General features: G+C 43.2%; 1 protein-coding gene across 5 annotated transcripts in view; it reads left to right on the forward strand.

The window, feature by feature from the left end:
* Positions 1 to 995: 995 nt before the first annotated feature.
* Positions 996 to 19312, forward strand: part of ENPP2 (ectonucleotide pyrophosphatase/phosphodiesterase 2) — a 71666-nt gene continuing 53349 nt past the window's right edge. Inside the window, exons 1-2 of one of the 5 annotated variants that reach the window (XM_059480947.1) lie at positions 996 to 1274; positions 16540 to 16642. In XM_059480947.1, coding sequence (XP_059336930.1) covers positions 996 to 1274; positions 16540 to 16642 — 382 coding nt within the window. Of the gene's footprint in view, positions 1275 to 15967; positions 16099 to 16138; positions 16240 to 16304; positions 16443 to 16539; positions 16643 to 19312 lie in introns of those variants that run through there. The other 4 variants (XM_059480979.1, XM_059480956.1, XM_059480963.1 and 1 more) reach the window with 4 other exon arrangements.

The following is a 19312-nucleotide window of genomic DNA, read 5'->3' on the forward strand; positions in this document are numbered from 1 at the left end:
GGAATTTGGTAGCAATAAATGAATGTATTCATTTGACAAAGGCCATTCTTCCCTGGTCCCCAAAATCTGGTCTGTTGCTCCAGGGTATGTAAGCCTGAGATCTGTTTATGGACAGGACAGATAATTTTGGTTAACATTTGTATAGAAAAGAACACATTCTTTGTTTTAATCTCAAAAATGTTCAGTGTATTTTGCTGCAAACTAAAAATAGATTAAAAACTCCCAACTCTTTTCAGCACAAAATATCAGTGCAAATATAAATTTGTCTGAGCAATAAACAGCAAAAATCAAGGTCTTATAAAGGAAAATTTGGCTAACCTCAGAGTCACACTGCTATTAACTTTCCCTGTAACCTAACAAATAATCACTCTGAGGGCCCATCACTTCACCTGCAGCATTCATTGCCATATCCCAAGGTAAAGGTAATAAATTCTGTCTTCACACCTACACCTCCAGCCCAGCTAGCATGATATTTGGACTTCATGCATACTGTGTATTGACAGCCACTATTTGAAACCCATTCAAGTAAGAAGCCTTCAAAATACTTTAAAATCATAGTTAAATTAAACAATTTTAAAATACATTTATTCATAATAAATTTATTTAATAAATTTGATTTAATAAAAGCCACTCCAATACATTAAAAACCCAAAGGCTCTGCTGTTGTTATCTGGATGCACAAATTTAAAATTATATGTACTCTAGCAAAGGTGGCCTGAGCTTGGATGTGTCAGAAAAGGAGCTCAATATAGCAGATCCCGGTGAAGGACTTTGCAAAGTGAAGAAAGGAATCTTATCCATTACTCTATTAAATGATGAGAAAAAGCTCAGCACCACCTTGTTATCTGCACATGACCTCTTCTGAGGCATCTGTGGCACAAAATAAAATAGGAAAAAAGAAGGACAGATTAAGCAAGAACCCGAGAGTTCTGCATTTGAAAGCAGAGCTTCAGGACAGGGACACTTTCCAAACAACCATTTCAGGCAAAGGTCACATGTATGCATATAAAATCATTCCTGAAAGCAGCGCCTTTGTCCCCCAGCTATCTCCCAATGGAGCCATTGTGCTGCCGGGGCAGCTGGCACCCTGTTTCAGCCAGGCCGCAGCGGGGCCGGGCCGCGGGGCACCCCCGGAGCCCGCCCGGCCGGGGCAGCCCGCGACCTCCCCGGGACACTCCCGGCCCCGCGCATCTGCCGGAGCCGCTGCGGAGCCAGCGCCGAGCGCAGCTTCCGCGCCGAGCTTCTGCCATGGAGAGAAAAGACCCGCTGGTACGGTAGGAGCATCTGCACTACCCTTCTGCCCTGCGTGTTTTCCTGGCTTGCCAAAGTAGCCTTAAATAAATAATATAAATGAAAGCTGACAAGCAAGGTCAGCTAATGAAGTTGCATGAATGTGGTTTTGCAGAATGCAACTCGGATTGGGATTTGGCAAGCAGGAAGTCCTTCCAAAATGCATTCAGGGGTGATGTTGAAAGTCCCCTGGTTTATAATAAAAGAGAAAATATTATTTAATGCACAGAGAAGAAAATGTATTTTGGAAACCATAGTAGTTCTTGTGTAGCTTGTTTTGCCTCCTGAAGAGATCTCCTCTCTTAAGCTATTTAATATAAACTGCTTTTCATATATATTCTTACCTTATAGCAATATCAAAATAGGCATCCAGCACAGACATGAGCAAAGTATCTTGTGTTTTGTTTATATTTACCTCCTACAGTATTAATATTATGCAAGTACATAAATATGAGTTTAGAACTCCTCCATCACTTGGTTTTTGATTTATATTAAAATTTCCAGTGTCTGGAGCTTCACTGGTAAAGTTCTGGGCTTGAAGGCAATCTTTCTCAGTAAAGTTCCGGTTACAGTACCTCTCCCTAAGCCTTTTTCTCCAGGGGAACTATATGGATTCCTTTAAGCAAGGTAGTAACACTTCAGGTATCTGTATTTTTTTTCCCATAACTCCCTATGCCACAACTGTAAAGTGCTGATTAGAGAGATAAATTGGATAAGGATCAATGAAACACTGCATGCCTCATAGTTCCTCTACTCGTAATGGACTCACGATGATTTTGATTATTCTGATTTTGAAGTATTAGTCTTGGGTCCTTCTTTCAAGTTTCTTTTGCTTCTGATTTGCTTACATTTTGACTGTAATTTGCTTCTAATTTCTGTTGATCTATCCAAGCTTCCTGTCAGCATGTATCAGTGCTGTGCACCCTGTTCCTTATTGCCACCACATCTGTGATGGAAACCCTGAGCTCTGCAAGTGGAATTGGGACACTGACTTGTCCATGAAAAACAAAACAGGGAATTAGGGCATTTCAAGGGTGCCGGTTCTACCTGAAGTTTACAGGAATGCTCCAGGTCCCCACTGGACCTGTGGGGAGGTGGGTGGGAGCTGGCAGAGAGCAGTGGCTGTGCCTGGTGGATAGGGAGAGATACTGGGGGGTTGCCTGTACCTAAAAGAAAGCAAAGGTGACTGTGCCCCTAAGATTGGCTGCCCACAGAAGACCTGTTGTACCTGTTAAGGGACAGATAGAAACATTTGTAGATTACGAGCTTTTCATGAAGTGCAAGGCTGGGGAATGTTTCCTCCTAGGAGGCTGGCCTGTATAAGATGTTAAGAAAACAAAATAGTGCTCCATTTCTGTAGTAATATTTATTCTACAAAATCTTAGCTTATTTCAGAGGTTGTAATATGAAGGTTAAACTATAAGTTTAATGTCACTGCAGCAAAGAGGTTTCCAATTATTCATCAAAGATGCCAGCTGAGTTTGAATGCCAGACAGCTGAAGATATGTTAGTTTCATTCTTGGAAGCTGGATCTGTTCATAGCAGTGCCTGCGCTGCAGCCTTTACCAAAGGATGCCAAATGAATCCTTTGACATTAGCTGAACTGGAAGTGGAGGTAATGAATATTTGTGAGAGATGAATGAAGTGGTGCATGAGACTGCTCCTGGCAGTGCTGGGGCTAGCAGCAGCTTGTCTGAATGCCTGTGTGCTGTTTGTGCTCATTTATGGTATTTCCCCAGATTAATGGACCACTTAGGAAACACATCAAACCTCACATTGCTGACACACCAGTAACACAAACTGTTTTTCAGGTGCTTCCAAATCTGACAGCATCCTTGACCTATGCCACACCTTGCTGGGTGAGGGGTTTTGAGCCTCCCAACACAGGTCTCCCCATGCCACCCACACCAGTCCAGCTGGGATGCACCCTCCCCTGTGCTCACCACCAGGAGAGATGACAACTGTGTTTGTAGGGAGCCAGACCAAATGATCTCACAGGCTTTCTTTGTCTCAAAACCCAGGAAACTCTGTGTGCTCCACATAGCTAGAATAAAAGAGAACTGTTGCCTTGGTACACAAAAAAACCCCATAAATATAGAAATAAATACATATTGGCTCTATCACTTTTGGGGAAATATTTTCCTATTGTGTACAGTGTTTAAATTCCGTAAGATTCATGGTAAATGGTCTTTTGTCTTAGAAGGCTTCATGTTTCAAAACACTGAAGTAATGAATTGTTTAGAAGTTCTAGTTGATAGTGCTGTATGTGAAAAATTGGATAAAAAGAGATTAAAAATACAAGATAATAGCAGGTATGCTCAGCTCCTGTCCTCTTGCCCTAAGCCAGACAGAACTTCCTCCTATTGCAGCTGGATTACATCCATGACTAGGAGATTGTGTCCAGACACCTGTTCTTCTCCAGATCTTAGCCAGCTGTTTTCTTTTCATTTCTTTGTGGGGCTTCATGCCCTCCTTCCATACTGTTTTTCTTGTGAAGTAACTCAGAAGTCTTGTCCAAAAGCTTTCCCCTTTGTTTATCTAACTTTGTCATTTTTTGTAGAGTTTTTTACTAGGAAGCTGTGTTGGGTTGGCCTTGTCTGGCTGCCAGATGCTCTCTCTCATTCCCCCTCCTCAACAGGCCAGGGGGAGAAAATAGGATGAAAAGGCACATGGATTGAGATAAAGACAGGGAGCTCGCTTTGCGAATTAGTGTCATGGGCAAAAAAGACTCAACTTGGTAAGAATGAATTAAGTAAGAGCCCCTCTCTGCTGCTCCCTCCTGCTCCCACATCTCCCTGCCCCGCTCTGGGGCCTTTCCATGGGCCAGGACAAACCTGCTTCCCTAAGGTATTTTCTGGTGGCTGCAGGGGAATCCCTGCTCTGGTCTGGAGCACCTCCTCCCCTCCTTCCTCAGTGATCTTGGTGCCTGCAGAGCTGTTTCTCTTACTTTCCCCTCACTCAGCACTACCTGCACAGCGCTTTTTACCCCTTTCTCTTTTGTTCTACCCCAGGCGCCACCATCTTGGCCTCGTGAGGGGCTGGTGAGGGCCTGAGCCCGGCCTGTGGTGGGACAGGCTGTGTCTGCTCCATGGCAGATCTGGCCTCTCCACATAATGCACTACTGCACATGTTTCTGCATTCTCACCCTCTGTTCTTCTGTTTCCATGTATTTTTAGGTTAGTTAAAGATTTTCACCTGAAAGCCTTCTAGTTTTGAAGACCTCTCTGGCTTTGCTGTCACTTGGCTCTTCACCATCCTTGTCCATAACCTAATATTTTTCTTCCCATGTCATCTGATGTAGTAATCTGCAGAAACACCACTGTTGGGACATGGCCAGGGCTGTTCCTGAAGTCCTCCCTCCCACAGCACCTGCCTCCCATCCCCCTCACTGAAATGTCACATTTTATTTCCTTCACAGATTTCTGTTCCCCGCTGCTTGCTGTAAATGGCACGTTTAGCTGAGGTCCTGCCTCTCATACCTGTGGTGCTTAAAGAACTTGGGATATATGGATTGTCCTGGGTAATAATGCTTTGTTCATGCAGGCTTCTTGATCTATGCCAAGTTCCAAGCTCTATATTGGCACATGTGGCAGTGGAGGTGGCTGCTGGTTCATGGCAGGATGAGCTGCTGAGGCTGCCAGGCCACACATGCACTCAGCCAGCACTAGCCCACTGCTTCCCAGACACATCCATCGGGGAATCACTCCAGGTTTTACAGAGAGCCCTGTGCAAACCTGGGACAGGACTGAAACACTTCCCTCACCTGTTTTGCAAACAGCATAACAAAGCAGAGGGTAGGAATACAGCCCAGGGACACCTCATCCCACACCCTGAATTTTCAATTAGTTGCCTACAGCAACTGGGCTCTGCAGAATTGCCCCAGATTGTCTAATTTAGTCCTTGAGGCGGGAGATTTTGGTGCAGCACGATGCACCAGCACTCATGACAAATAGCAGTAAAAAGGGCAAAGACACTGAAGTGAATTCCAAGATAGGAATTACTATCCACAGGACATTTGTGGATTTGAACCTATTGTATCTTACTCTGCTGAAAAATATTTAAAGTAGCATTAGCTTTATGTCCCTGGTGCTGTTGATGAATGTGACAGCTTGAAAACCTTTTCTGGCCAGTGACAGGAGAAAGGGGGAATGGAACAAGAGTTTTGGAGCTGCAACAGAATGGTGCTGAGGAACCTGTGTTGTGGCAGCAGCAAAGGGGGACCAGCCCTGCACCAAATTCAATGTTGGAGCTACCAAAGGGGACAGGGAAACTGTGATTGCAACTGCAAGGACTATAACAGTTGAGTGCCCCTCCAGCTGCACCAGCCCATAGTTTGCTGTGTCAGCATTGGGCTCAGGTGTGAGTGGGATGGTGGGAACTGGCACTCATCTGTATCAGGACCACTGAAGGATGGTCAGTGCAATACCTAAGACTTCACAGGCTGTATAAAGAGAAAATATTGCTTGGTTCAGCCATCTTTGGAGAAAGAAGAGTATGAGTTTGTGGCTGCAATCTGGTACCTGCACCAGGTGACACTAGAATTGAGGTATGGCTTCCTCAGTTGTTTCAGGCATTCTTCAAAGGCTCTTTGCACACCCACAATGAATTTTGGCTGGGACAATCATAAACATCCATAAACATGAACATGAACATAAACATGTTTATAAACTGGATATCCAGGGGATGAAAATATGGTAATTATGGGGTAAGAGAAAATGTACTGTAAATATTGCCATCACCCATGAATTCCTGGTTTTATTTCTTTCCATGTTGAGGCTGAGCAGCTAAAATGGCAGTGAAGACAGCAGGCAAACCCCAGAAAAGGTCACCCCTCCAGCTTGGAGAGAGGGCATGCTGTAAGATGGGGTGAGATTCCCTTGGAGCTGATGACCCTTCATCTGGAAAAAATGTAAGAAGCCCTTAAGTGCCTTTGGGATCTCCAGAATAACAGGATTCCTTTCTCTGCTCAGGGGAACAGCATTTCTTTGTATATTCCTTGTAAATGACAGGATTGTACCAGAGAATCTAAGTCTCTGCTTACAGGAAACAACCTGAAGGGTCCCAATCTCAGCTGGCTGCAAGTCCAAAAGCACTGGCCCAGGTCATTTGTGCTTGACTACATAAATTCAGTGCACCTAAAGACACTCCACTGCTTTGACATTCTCTAACATATAATGGACTTGTGCAGTAGGGTACAACTGAAAGAGCATTAGCAACAGGGCAGAGATCACAAGGACGGTCTCCTCCTTCCAATCCTCACAACAACAGGAAGAAGAAGGAGATTCCCTTTTGGAGTCTCCAAAACTCTGTTCTCCTAATATATTTCATCTCCTTTCACTCTCAACACTAAGATGTCTTTTTCTGCCCTCCCATTGCGCTGCCAAGCCAGCCCAGCATTCCCCACAGATGGCAGGAGATGGCTGTGACAGTCGTGGGGTATTGGGTACCCTTCATTTACTGTGCTGTCCTAGCAGTTGCTGCTGGTAGCATTGAGCCTGGTTTGTGTGTTGAATCTGCCACTTCTCCAAAAGTTTCCTGTGCCTCTCCCCTGTGCCTTCTGTCCTGCAGTCTGACTGTACTTCCACCTGCACTTATACAATGGAGTTTGGAGTTTGCCTTAATTGTTTTACTCATAATGCATCAGAGTAGGAAGCAACAAAACTTTTCCTAGTGTTGCTTTTTTTTTACTTCAGTACCTCCCAAAACTATGCTAGAATTATCTGCAGAATGAAGCAGGTGATTCAGCAGGCTTAGACTCCCAGGAAGCGGGAGTATGAACATGAGGTTATAGTCCCACACCCATTTTCAAACCAACTTTCACAGCTTAAGCTACCAGAGAGGCAGTTTGTGCTCCCGTTCTGTCTCGGTGCAAAGGGAACTCAGTTCACACAGGGGTAGGGGTACTCCTCCTGTGATGACTTCAGCTGTCACCTGAGCATATTGCTGCTCCTTGCCTCTTTCCATCATCCATCCTGGCTTCTTTGCCCAAAGTGTATTGGGATTTTTTTTTGTTTGTTTTGAAGGTGATTTACTCATAGTATTTCTCCTCTCCCAAAAGACTGAAATGTTGAGCTTGCACATCTGAGCAGGGATAGCAGGCCCTGGAGGCCCTCCCTGCAGCTGGTGAAGGAGATGTCCCTGCTCTCTTCACCACAGCAGTAGTTTACTCAAGTCTTTTTTACATGCGTTAGATCACATGTTGCCATCAAAGCTGTTTGGTTTCAGTGTTTTGGAGAAGGGTTAGCCATGGGCAGTGAAAAAATAATAAATTAAATAGCTTTGCAGGCTCTCTGTGGATGCCCAGGAACATCTGTCTCTACCATGGAAATCTTCAACAACTATAATTTTAAGCTGATTTCAGTCTTGTCTGCTGTGAAAAGGACATTTACCAGGGCGGGGAGCCTTCTCTGAAGGCTAAGCAGAGCAGAGCTGCTGTTGGTCTACAGCAGTCAGCAATCAGTAAACCAATGAATTGTGTCTTTCTGAAAGTTTTGTTTTGCTAAATAAAAAACCAAAATATGAGTTAAACAAAGCTTAACTCAGTAAGATTATTTGCTTTAAAATAATGAAGAAATCTATTAATATTTAAGTGACCTGAGTTTCCCTGCAGTTTATTTGTTTAATCCATTACAAAAAATACTTTACTCCTTTCCAAAGTTTTATGCTGAGAAAGTGAAAAAAGTATTTTGCCTAAAACCCCCTGATAATCCTTATGCAAACGAATGCAGAGTAGCATATTTTTGATTACTAGCATTTTTCTTCATTATTTTTATATTGTATTCCTGCAGACTTTGAAATTTTTTCAGTTACACATTATGATATGGGTTTTTAAAGCAATCATTCAGCAATGGATCACATTGTTTAGTTGTTGAAATGTTGCCTATACTTTTCTCACCCGTAGAAAACAGGGAGTACTGTTCCAACAGGATGTTTTTCCCTTTGTACTTACATTTGTCATCTTTGCACTCAGCTGAAATCAGAAAAAAAAAGTGACCTTCAACTGAACTTGCGGTGACATGTTTCAACTTAGGAAAATTTGTGATGCTTGGAAAGTGGCCCATCTGTCCGAAATGACCCAAAAGCAAGATGTGATTGTTTTACCCTTTTGTGCTTTGCCATTACAACGGGCAGCAGCAGATGCCTATTAAGAAATGCAGTGTGTTTAGTGAATGCTGAGGTGACATCGCTCCCCTGGGAGCAGAGGGAATGGGGGGACAGCAGAGCTTGTCCCTGCCCCCTCCCCACTCCCCTGCCCACGGATGCTCCTCAGTTACCAGCAGCAGTTTGCAGCTCACTGTGTCTCACTGCTGCCAGGGCTGAGGACCAGGGCAGGAAAATTGATCCAACTGTAAAACCTGTCAAAGGAAGGGAAGTTTTTAACCTGTTTTGATTTGCAGTGTATCTCTAGAAATGGTTGGGCTGAGAGGATGGAAGGGATAGCAAGGATTTGCCAGTCTACTAGGCCTGGTGGTAGACATTAGGTATCTGGATTCTATTTGCTGTGTTTATTTCTGTTCTGAAGGAAAAGGCCAGAAGAGCCAGTTATTTCCAAGGTGTGGAAATATCTCACCCCTCTCAACAGCTAGGGATAGCTTTAAAAGATGTGTCTTTCAACTATGAGATAAATCAGTACATCCAAAAAAGGGCTATAGATGGGATTAAGTTTATTAACATGTTAGCTGTGTCCCCATTTTATGCAATTTTCCATGAACAAAAGCCTGGACAGTTCCTGTTGTATCTTCTGCCACATAAATGTTCATGTGGCCAGTGAATCAGATCAGGCAGTTTAGGCAGCATTTAATAATTGTTGTTTTTCTCTTTAAGAGGACATCTCTTCTTCATCATCTGTCCTAACTTCTTCAGGATTTCCTTCTCTTTGTGTTGGACTGATTGCCTTTAGTGGTGTAGACCTGCAGTCCTTATGCAAATAAAATAGATCTGCTTGAGTCAGGCTGAGGCTGAGGCTCATGTGGAGAAGGTTCAAGCCCCAGAGGGACCACAGTTTGGTTTTTTTTTTTAATTTTATTGCCTTAACTGCAACACTGCCAAGGTCTATTCTATGTTCATGCATTTATTTACCATGCTAAAAAAAAGCTTTAGGTGGAAACACACATCACCATAACAGCAGCCAGTTCTTCAGCCTTAGATGCCTCTTAAGCATAGAACCAGGAAGAAAATGTGCCAATCTGAAGGCATGTCTCCATTTGTGTGGGAATCCTCTGTTCCAGCCTGACCCCACTTTGATCTTTCTCAAGTACTGATGCTGCAAAAAAAGCCTCAGCTGCAAGCAAGTTAAGAACAGTATTCTTAGTGACATATCTCTTTAAACTGAAATCAAATAGGATTCTGCTGCTTTGAAAATATCAGGTTGGTTTTTTTTTAAAGATTAACTAGCAGAAAGATATTAATTAAAATATTTATTTTTTGATCCAAGTGCTGAAAACATGAAAAAAAGTATTTCAAACAAACAGAAACTCTTGTTTGCAAAGAAAACAAAGTAAACAGTATTAATTATATCCACATTTTACTTGTAGGGGAGAGACTAGCACTTGGAAATTTTTAATCATATCCAAACCTTGACCTTGAAAATGTGCCAAAATGGAGTTTGAGCTGAGGGTAAATGTAATCAAGTCAGAGAGATATGTTACAGACTTATTGTAGAAGTCCTCTCAAGAAGTTTTATATACCCAGGAGATTCAAAGCTAATATTCTACTGAGAAAAATTTGAAAATGGTAAAGGATGTATATAGAAATTAGAAAAAGAAACTGGAAAGATTATTTGAAGTCTAGAAAACCTGCTTTTTACATCCTTAAGTAGCTTTCCCATCCTTGTGGGTTTTTTGTTTTTGTTTTGTTTTGTTTTGTTTTTTTTGTCTTTGTTTAGCTTTTTCACTGTTGCTTGTTAGTTTTTGTTTTGGTTGGATTTTTTCCCATTTAGCTTTAATTCATTATTTTAAAGAGTCTATGGTTTTTGTGGGATGTAATAGGTTGTATCTCTTGTAAAATTCAAATAAATTAACAGTGATTGTGTGCGGCATATGCAAGGTACCATGCAAGGCCTTTGAAACCTCCAGACTGCTGTCTGGGGGGTAGGTGGGTGGATTTCACGCCACTGAAATCTACAACTCTTTGAAAAAGACCGATGTAAAGCTGCTAATGGGCACCTGTGACATCCATATCAAGCACTAGAAAACCACAATGAGGACTTGAATACACAGCTTTTATGGTCTGTGCTAAAAACACACATGGGCCCTGTGGCTCCATGTTTCACTCCTTCATATTCTCCCTGAAGATTTTTCATAACAGAATAGTTTTTATTCTGCAGTTGCTAGAATTTTTATATATGACTATCTTAAGAAATACAATTCTCAGTGCATTTAGTGAAGTACTTGAGTACTGAAAGTGAATTTGGTATATGTAGTTTCTTTAAAGATGAGGAAGCCATAGATATGGAACTGCTGTTAACGCTGCTGCTGTCGTGTGTGGCTCTTAGTGAGAGGTGAAATACCGTGCCTTGGAGTGGGTGGTGTGCTGGGAGACAGACAAGCACCCAAAGCTTTCTCCAGGTCACTGAAAACTCCTCTCCTCTTTCCAGCTGACCTAGCTCTCCTGCTAAAAGACATAACCTGGCTCATAAACCTTGTTCTGCTTGTGCCACCACAATGGTGATTGTGTGTAGAGAGTGCACTTGGGCCAACACCCCTCCATAGGCATCATAGGCAGCTTCTGGAGCTGCAGTGCTGTCACCAAATCCACAACCCTCACTGAACCACTGAAGCTGTTGTATCTGATCTGGGGTGTGAGAAAATTTATTTCTCTGCTGCATTATGTCCTCCTTTTTCTCACTGCGCTGCTCACCAGCGTTTCAGTCATCCCAGTGAGGATACAAACATTTTACGTAAGTAAAGCAGAGACAGGGACTCGAGTCCTCCCCTGGCCAGTGGTTCCTCTTCTGTCTCCGGGTAGGCAGAACCCGGATTCAGCCAGGCGTGAACCCACTGTCCCTGTGTTTTGAGCAGGACACGTACATGAGGGTGAGGTGAGGAGGGGTGCAACGTGCTGTGCTGGTGGTACTCAGTGAGTTTTGGCTGTATCTGGGTGCTCTCCCTCCAGCCCTATGAACCCTGCAGGCATCATATAGAATGCTCAGAAATGCTGATGGGCCTGTATGTGCCTAAGGCACTTGGTGCTTCAGGGGCTGGGCTGCAGCAAACTGCAATTTTGAAGACTTTAATTTGTCCATGATTGTCCCTGAGGGTCTGGCACTGCCAAGAAAGTCATCCTCAGCACAGCCCTCCAGGGCAGCAGGCCCTATGATTTGCATACCATTCCCCTCGGGGCAGTGATGAGCAGACAGATAATTGAAGACTGGTGGTGTTTTGAGAAACTGCGGTGAGGAGGGTGTACTTTCATGTGAGCACAGCCTGGTTTGTGGGTCTCCCCAGGCTCATGGGGTAGCAGAGGGCATTGCTCCTTGGCAGTCAGTCCTGTGCCTTCTGAAGTTCCATCTGAATGTAAGGAAGAACTTATTTACTGTGAGAGTGACTGGAGCAAACTGGAACAAGCTGCCCAGAGAGGCTGTGGAGTCCCCTTCTCTGGATATATTCACCATCCTTAGAAATGTGCTCTAGGGAATCCTGTTTGATTAGGCAGGTTGGACTAGATGACCTCCAGTGGTCCCTTCCAACTTTAACCATTCTCTGAGTCTGTAATTAAAATGTGGTTTAAAGTCCTTTATACACAGGAATCAGCTCTACTTGATATGTTGTGCCTCTCTGACTTTGTTAAGACTCAGGGTGTCTTCAGCAAGGTACTCAACTCTTCCCCATGCTCACTCTGACTGTTGGAAGTTTATTTGGTTTCCCAGTGCTTATACCTGAGTACGACTGATGTGGATACAACTTGAATTTCTATGGTTTATCCAAAGGTTTTGTTCCTTGAAATTGCTATTTTGTGCACTCAACTGACTGTTTTTCTTGGCCACAACTATATGTGGATGCTGTGTTTAGGAGGATGAGAGTTCTGAGGCACTATAAAGAAGTCCTTCACCTTTCTGTCTTTCATGTTGCTGTCAACCCTACTGGAGGCTTTCACCCTGGTCCCCCAGTCACCCCATACCTCCAGCATCCAGTGCAAAGTTGACAGGAGTAGCTAAAAAGGCTCATTTTATTGCAGTCCACTCCATCCCCAACCTCTGACTCAGCCAGCATACTTGATTTCTCTGCATTCCTTTTCTCATTAGAAAAACTGCTCAAGAAAAATGAGTTTATATAAGACTGTAAGTACACTGCTTTGCTTATATTAACTCTATGGAATAGCTGATACCACTTCCCATAGCATTCTTCTGGAGAAATTGGTTATTCATGAGCTGGATGGGTGCCCTCTTCACTGGATTAAAAAACTGCCTGGATGGCCAGGCCCAGAGAGTGGTGATAGAGTTAAATCTAGTTGGTGTCCAGTCTCCAAGGCTCAGTAGTGGGGTCAGTTATGTTTAATATCTTTAATGATGACCCGAACAAGGGAGTTGACGGCACCCTCAGTCAGTTTGTTGCCCAGCAGAAAAGCAGCTGGGAGAGCTGATCGGCAGTGGCTGAATGTGGGCCAGTGTGTGCCCAGGTGGCCAAGGCAGCCAACGGCACCCTGGCCTGGATCAGAAACTGTGTGGCCAGCAGGGCAGTGACCTGGCACTGGGGAGGCTGCACCTTGAATCCTGGGTTCACTTTGGAGCCCCTCACTTCAGGAAGGACATTGAGGAGCTGGAGAATGTCCAGAGGAGGGAAACAGAGCTGGAGGAGGGTCTGGAGCACATGATGAGGAGAAACTGAGGGAGCTGGAGCTGTTTAGCCTGAAGAAAAGGAGGCTCAGGGAAGACCTTATCACTATTTACAACTGCCTGAGAGGAGGCTGCAGCCAGGTGGAGTTTGTTCTCTTCTTCCAAGTAACACGTAACAGGATGAGACAAAATGGCCTCAGGTTGTAGCAAGGGAGGTTTAGACTGGATATTAGGAAAAATTTCTTCACAGAAATTGTTGTCAAACTGCCCAGGGAAGCTGGTGGAGTCACTATCCCTGGAGGTATTTAAAAGACGTTTAGGTGTGGCACTTAAGGACGTGGTTTAGTGGTGGACATGGGTTTGGACTCTGTGATCTTAATGCTTTTTTCCAACCTAAATGTTTCTGCGACTCAGTGAATGTTTGTAACTGGAAATGGAACAGCTCGAACCTCTCCTGTGAGGCGCCATCTGGTGTCTCTTTGTAAGCTTTGCAACCCGCGTTAAACAATCAGGCTTGTAATCATACAAGCCTGAAAAGCCCAAGGACAATTTTTATACACAAAAACTGAGGAAGAGGCATTACATATTCTGATGAACTTGTTAAAATCCCTTTTTAACGTGTTTCATTTAAGTCTTAAAACTTCCACTGAATTGCTGAATTTGTGGGCCAGGAATACATTATTTCAGCTTTAGTCCTTTCTTTTCTGATTAGTAAAATGGCAATTAGTTGCTGAAAAATTAGTTGCCAGTGATCCCAACAGTGAAATTTTTCCTGAACAAAATCATTAGACCTTGTTTATGCTAATAAGTTCCTTTTGAATCTGTGGGATAGCTTCAGGCACAAGCCTTGTGACAAAAAGAACATTGTGCATCTGACTGTGTTCAGTTGAGAGCTACTAGAAAATGTCTTACATAACACAGATGAAAAAGATTAGCCTTTTCAGAGTCATCATCTATAGTTCTAAAGGACATTACAAATGACCTTAATTAATTTAATAATCTTGTAGCATGGACTAGGAAACATAAAATAAGCTCTTCCATTTATGTAAAATTGTGAAATTTACAAGCTCCAGAGATGTTACACGAATGGAAAAATGAAATATGTATGTTTAAATCGGTAGAAGTCATTCATAATGCTGTATTTTTTGGTTTTCTTTGTTAAGGTTTTTTTCCCTGAATGGCCATTTTTAACATATGTAGGAACCTTCCAAAAAAACTGAGGACCTGTGTGTTAGGAAGATATGCAGGAACGGCAAAGGCTCTGAAATTGAGAGCATCTCAGAGACTTCATGTATTCGTTTGAGCACACAAAATTGGCCACCTGATTTGAAAAGTCCATTGTGTTTTGCCCAAGTCCCTTGGTGATCCGAAGGTCCTAGCCCGGAGGAGAGTTTGGAGCTGCCGATTCCCATATTTTGCTCTGAAACCATGAGCTCCATTAGTTAAGATACATGGGCAACACTGTTAGCAGTTTCATTTGTGACACTTTAGGTTTACCTTCTGCTGCAGTCACACACTGCTGCACTTAGCTGGCGTTTGGGGATGAAGTTGTTTGACCACAGGATATACTAGAGGCTAAGGGCAAAGAATTTTATAGTAAAACCTTTGATGATTACTTTTCTTTAGACCTCTGCACAACAGCTTTTTGCTAGAAGAATAGTGCCCATTGCAACTTTTTTTCTTTTTTTTTCAGCCCAGATAGTGATAAAGTGAACATTAGAAGATGGGTCTTGAATGCATAGTCTCAGCTGGTGCAAGGAAAACGAATACAATGTCCTTGTGTAGGAATTTTCAAGCTAATTACATGGCCTTGAGCCTTGCAATGCAAAGCTGCAGCTGCACAATGGAGCCACTTTCGGTTAAGAAACTGCATAAAAAAGGATCAGGTCCTAGCAAAGGCTGGCAGGCTGACACTTGGGCAGCAAAGAGAAGGGATTTTTAGACTCTGTCTTGTAAACCTTCACGGTGGGGGAGTTATTTCAGCAGGTAAAAGTTGCCTCTAAACAAAGTTCAAAATTGTATGTGTTTAATACTGCAAAATATTTTAAAGAAAACTGCACTGTGTCTTTCAATGCCAGTATAGAATATGGGACAGGTCCCAAGGGAAGCTCAGTCCACCCGAGGGCTTATAAACCTTGACTCTGTCCCTTTAAATGTAATTGTTAGTAAACACTTTCATGAAAGAAGCTTTCATCAGAGAAAAAAAAGTGGCAAACTACAGTGGTAAATAATTTGCCTGGGCAAATAATATTTAAGCCACTGATTTGAACCGTAATTCTGTTCAGCATTATCATTTGCTTTGTAAATAAAAGTGCTTATCCAAACAGCCAAGTTTTCTGTTGTTGATGAAAATGGGGAAATGTGGGGCAGAGGGAACGTGTCACTTCCCTTCCTTTCTGGAAGTTTGGGGTTTCCAGCTATTCAGACGAAACTGCTTGTGTTTCCATCGATACGAGCCTTGCCCTGCCACAGCAGCCCGGGAGAACACGGTTGAAAAACGCCCCCCTGCCCCCAGCTCTCCCCAGCTCTGAAGGTGTCTCTGGTTTCGAGAGGCCCCTGCTCGGCAGCGCGGTGCGGAGCTCGGGGAGCAGCCGCGGAGAGCGAGCCCCAGACCCGTCCGGCCGTGCCAGGGCAGCGGGGCGGGCGCGCCCCGGGTCGAGCCCCCGGCGCTGCCACACCTGACACCGGCCGGGCCGCTTTTGGGGCTGGCAGCGGCAGATCTGCAGTGCGCAGCCCCCAGCGAGCTTCCCCCCTCTTCTTCTCTGAGCCAGATGGAGCCGCATTTGGTTTCTCTTTTAAGCATGTTACTTTTGTGAGGAGAATAAAACGAGCAGGAACAGCTCTTGGCCGCAGCGGCACAAGCGAGCCCTGCTCTGCCAGAGAAAACCACATAAAAGCGCGCGGGTGTGCGTTTGGGGGGAGGGCGTAGCGAGCGATGATGCCTGGAGCTTCTTGCACTCGGAGCTGCGATTTGTGAGTGAAACATGATGAAATCACCCCCTGGACAAATCACACGAGCCTGTCAACCTCACCAGGTGGGATTACTCGTAGCTAATAGCCTCAACTCCCCGAGCAAACAGAGCTCTGCGCTCACTATAAAAAAAGGCGACAGTGCGGCGTAGGCTTTTCAAGAATTCCCTGGTATGGCTAAGCAGGGCTGCGTCCACTCGCACCAGGTAGGAGAGGAGAGGAGCGTGTTTACTTTTAGAGGAGGAGTAGCCCGTCTCTCATTCCGAATAAGTTCCTACAAAAAGGAGCGTTTCAGCTCCAGAAAGAGATGTTTTATTCATAAACCCCTTCTGGTTTGTGTTACTCTCCAACGGTGACGCTGTCAGCTGCTGCTCCAGTGATGGGAACTGCAGTGCTAGGGAGCTCCAATGTACTGAGGACCATCTCTTCCCTTTATGCATAATGCTCTTAGTGCAAAAGTCCTGCGTCTTGCCCAGTTTGCTTACTTTGCTGTTTTACTTTTGCAGGTTATATCCTTATTTGCTTTTGCCTTTGGAGTAAATGTCTGCATGGGATTTACAACAAATCGATTTAGGAGATCTGAAGAATGGGATGAGGGCCCGGTCTCAGGTACAGTAACAGACATAAATTGCACATCACCATATACCCTTATGTTATAGACTGTGGTTAGAAACCATTCCTACTCTGTAACAGTAGTTTGCTTGTTCCTTTTCCCTGTAGGATATAGAGAAGAATAAATAACTCACTGAGCTTGAGTCAGTTGACCTTTGGGACTCACCTATAGGTCTCCTATTTACTTAAACTTTTGCTCTGTGTGCATGTGACTATGGAAAATTTAGCTTATTTTAGGACTGAGCGCTGTCAGTCTCACAGAGACTGGTCTCCTCAGCTTGTGAAGTGTTTGCTGTATTTTGTACTTTGCATGGCTTCCTTCTAGCGCTAAGAGAAACTCCCTGATGGCTTTAAGGGGGGCGGATTTATTTTGGTAGCGCTGAAGCGGTTTCTAGAAACTTGATTAATGCTTTCAAGAGGCACTGGTGAGAAAAGCTTTTGGGATTTCTGTGGCTCCTGAGGTCATGCTGGTTTGTGAACAGTAGACGGCAGACATCTGACGGCAGAGAGGGCTGGGAGAGGAGAGCAGGTGTTCGTGCACATGTGCTGTCACCGAGTCCTCTGCTTTTCTTAGGCCTGCTACTTTTTTTCTTTTTGGAAGACAGCAAGAACATGCTGCAGAAGGAACTGTTATTTGTGTTGTGGGGCAGCATAGGGTTCTGTGAGCTCAAGCATAGTCCAAATGGAAAAATGTGTAAACCAGACAACTAGTCTTTTTTTATTCAAGAAAAAGCAGGCTTGAGTTGTGTCTCTGTTCCTTTGGCAGGAGAAGGGAAACTCGCGGTCATTGACTTAGAGCTGGTTAACATAACTGAAGTGAAAGGGTTTCATTTGTAGTGCCTGTCTGTAATGATAGCGTGTGAAGTTTAATTATAAAATTGCTTGCTGTGGCCAGAGTTTCTTGTGTTCCTGGTAATGTATCTGTGTCCTCCTGTCCTCCCTCTTTGAGGAATTGGTGTCTAATCACAGCCAATGTCAGGGCTGCTGGTCGCTGAGTAGAGGCATTTTAGGTAATCAAGAAGATAGTGGCTGTTGCTTTTGATCTTTTTAGAAGTAAAAGAAAAATTGATTGAAAAATAATTTCTAAAAATCTTCTAGGATGTTAACTGTAGAACAGATGTGTAGTGTCTGTAATAGGGATAGGAAATATTTGCATTTCAAATCCTGAGTGACAGTTGGTTTGCTTTCACTGGTGACTGTCTAGGGTAGAGCTCAGCTGTTTTTTCCTAAAGACCCAGAGGTCTGATATTGGGGTCCCATGGCAGCTGATCGGTGCCAACCCTGCTGAGCCAGCAAGCAGTGTTCAACACCTCCAGGGCTGGGAACAGTAGCTGTGTGCTCCTTCCAATAGCAGGAGGATTAGCTCAGCATTCCAGAAAAGAAGAAAGAAACACAGGATCTCTTGAAAAGGGCGGGAGATGGGGTACTTTTGGAAATATATTGAAAATTTGTTTACAGGTGGGACTGACCCAGCACCTGGCATTGAAGTAGTCCAGTCAAGGGTGCAATAATGAGAGACAAAATAATGGAGGATTTTGTCCATTCTGTGTTTATATAGCTTGGCTGCTTTTATTGCAGGAGAAAAAAATTATAGAAAAGCATAAAGGTGTATAGTAACAGTAAAATATAAACAGTAAAAAGTTACACTGGAGATGTACAGGGTTTTAGCTAACTGAAAGCACTGTGATCTAAGAACCTTAGTCACTCTTAACTGCATGACTTCCAATTATACTTCATTAGAAGTCCAATGAAATGTACAGAAAAAAAGATTAGTATAAATTCTTTTTTAACATCACTATTCTTTAGCTTATTTGCTCCCAAGTGTCTTGACTTGAGAATTAATTATTTTATGTTGGCAAAACACTTTCTTTACCAAATATTATTGTAGAAATCAGTTTGTTATTTCTCCAGAGGTATGCTGTGATTGTAAGCAAATTTTCATTTTCATCTAGCATGGAGCTCTGCTGTGAGCCAAAAACATCATGGTTTTTTCCTAGTCCCTTGCAAATGCACTCCAAAGTACCACCACAGTGGCTAAAACACCCCTTCTTGTTCTCTTTTTACAGTGTACAGATGTATGTCTTTATACACTTAACACGTTGAATGTTTGTACACAACAAATTGTTTAATCGAAATAAATTTTTACTCAAAATTTTAAGATACAGTAGAGAACGAAAGCTCACAATTTTCCTTAACTTTGCCTTTGTAAATTACTTGCTTTATGAATTTTCTTAGCCATCTTTTAAAGCACTTTCAGGGAAAATGGCCTTAGTAATCTCTTGAAGCATGGTTCTTGATCACAGTAGGATAACTTAATGCTTTGGAAGGAGAAACATTTCTCTCTTCTCACTGTAGTTTTAAGCATGCAATTAAAAATGGATAATGCTTTTCTTCTGTTGGAACACTTGTATTTTTCCCTTACCTGGCTTTCCATTTGGATTTAACTCATTGCAAAGATGAAAAGCAAGTTCATAATAGATGTATCATCTAGCAGAACTAGCACTCCAGATGTTTTAGGTATTTGGTTGCTCCATATGGGATCCAAACTGGCAAATTTTTTACTAGGTAGTCTCCTTTTTATAATGACTCTGTAAGCTTGTCTGTATTGTGTAATCCTGCTTTAAACACTACTGCAAATAAATTGATTTCATTATTTTTTAAACCTTT

Source organism: Ammospiza nelsoni, chromosome 1 (assembly GCF_027579445.1).
Source record: "Ammospiza nelsoni isolate bAmmNel1 chromosome 1, bAmmNel1.pri, whole genome shotgun sequence".
Lineage (NCBI taxonomy): Eukaryota > Metazoa > Chordata > Aves > Passeriformes > Passerellidae > Ammospiza > Ammospiza nelsoni.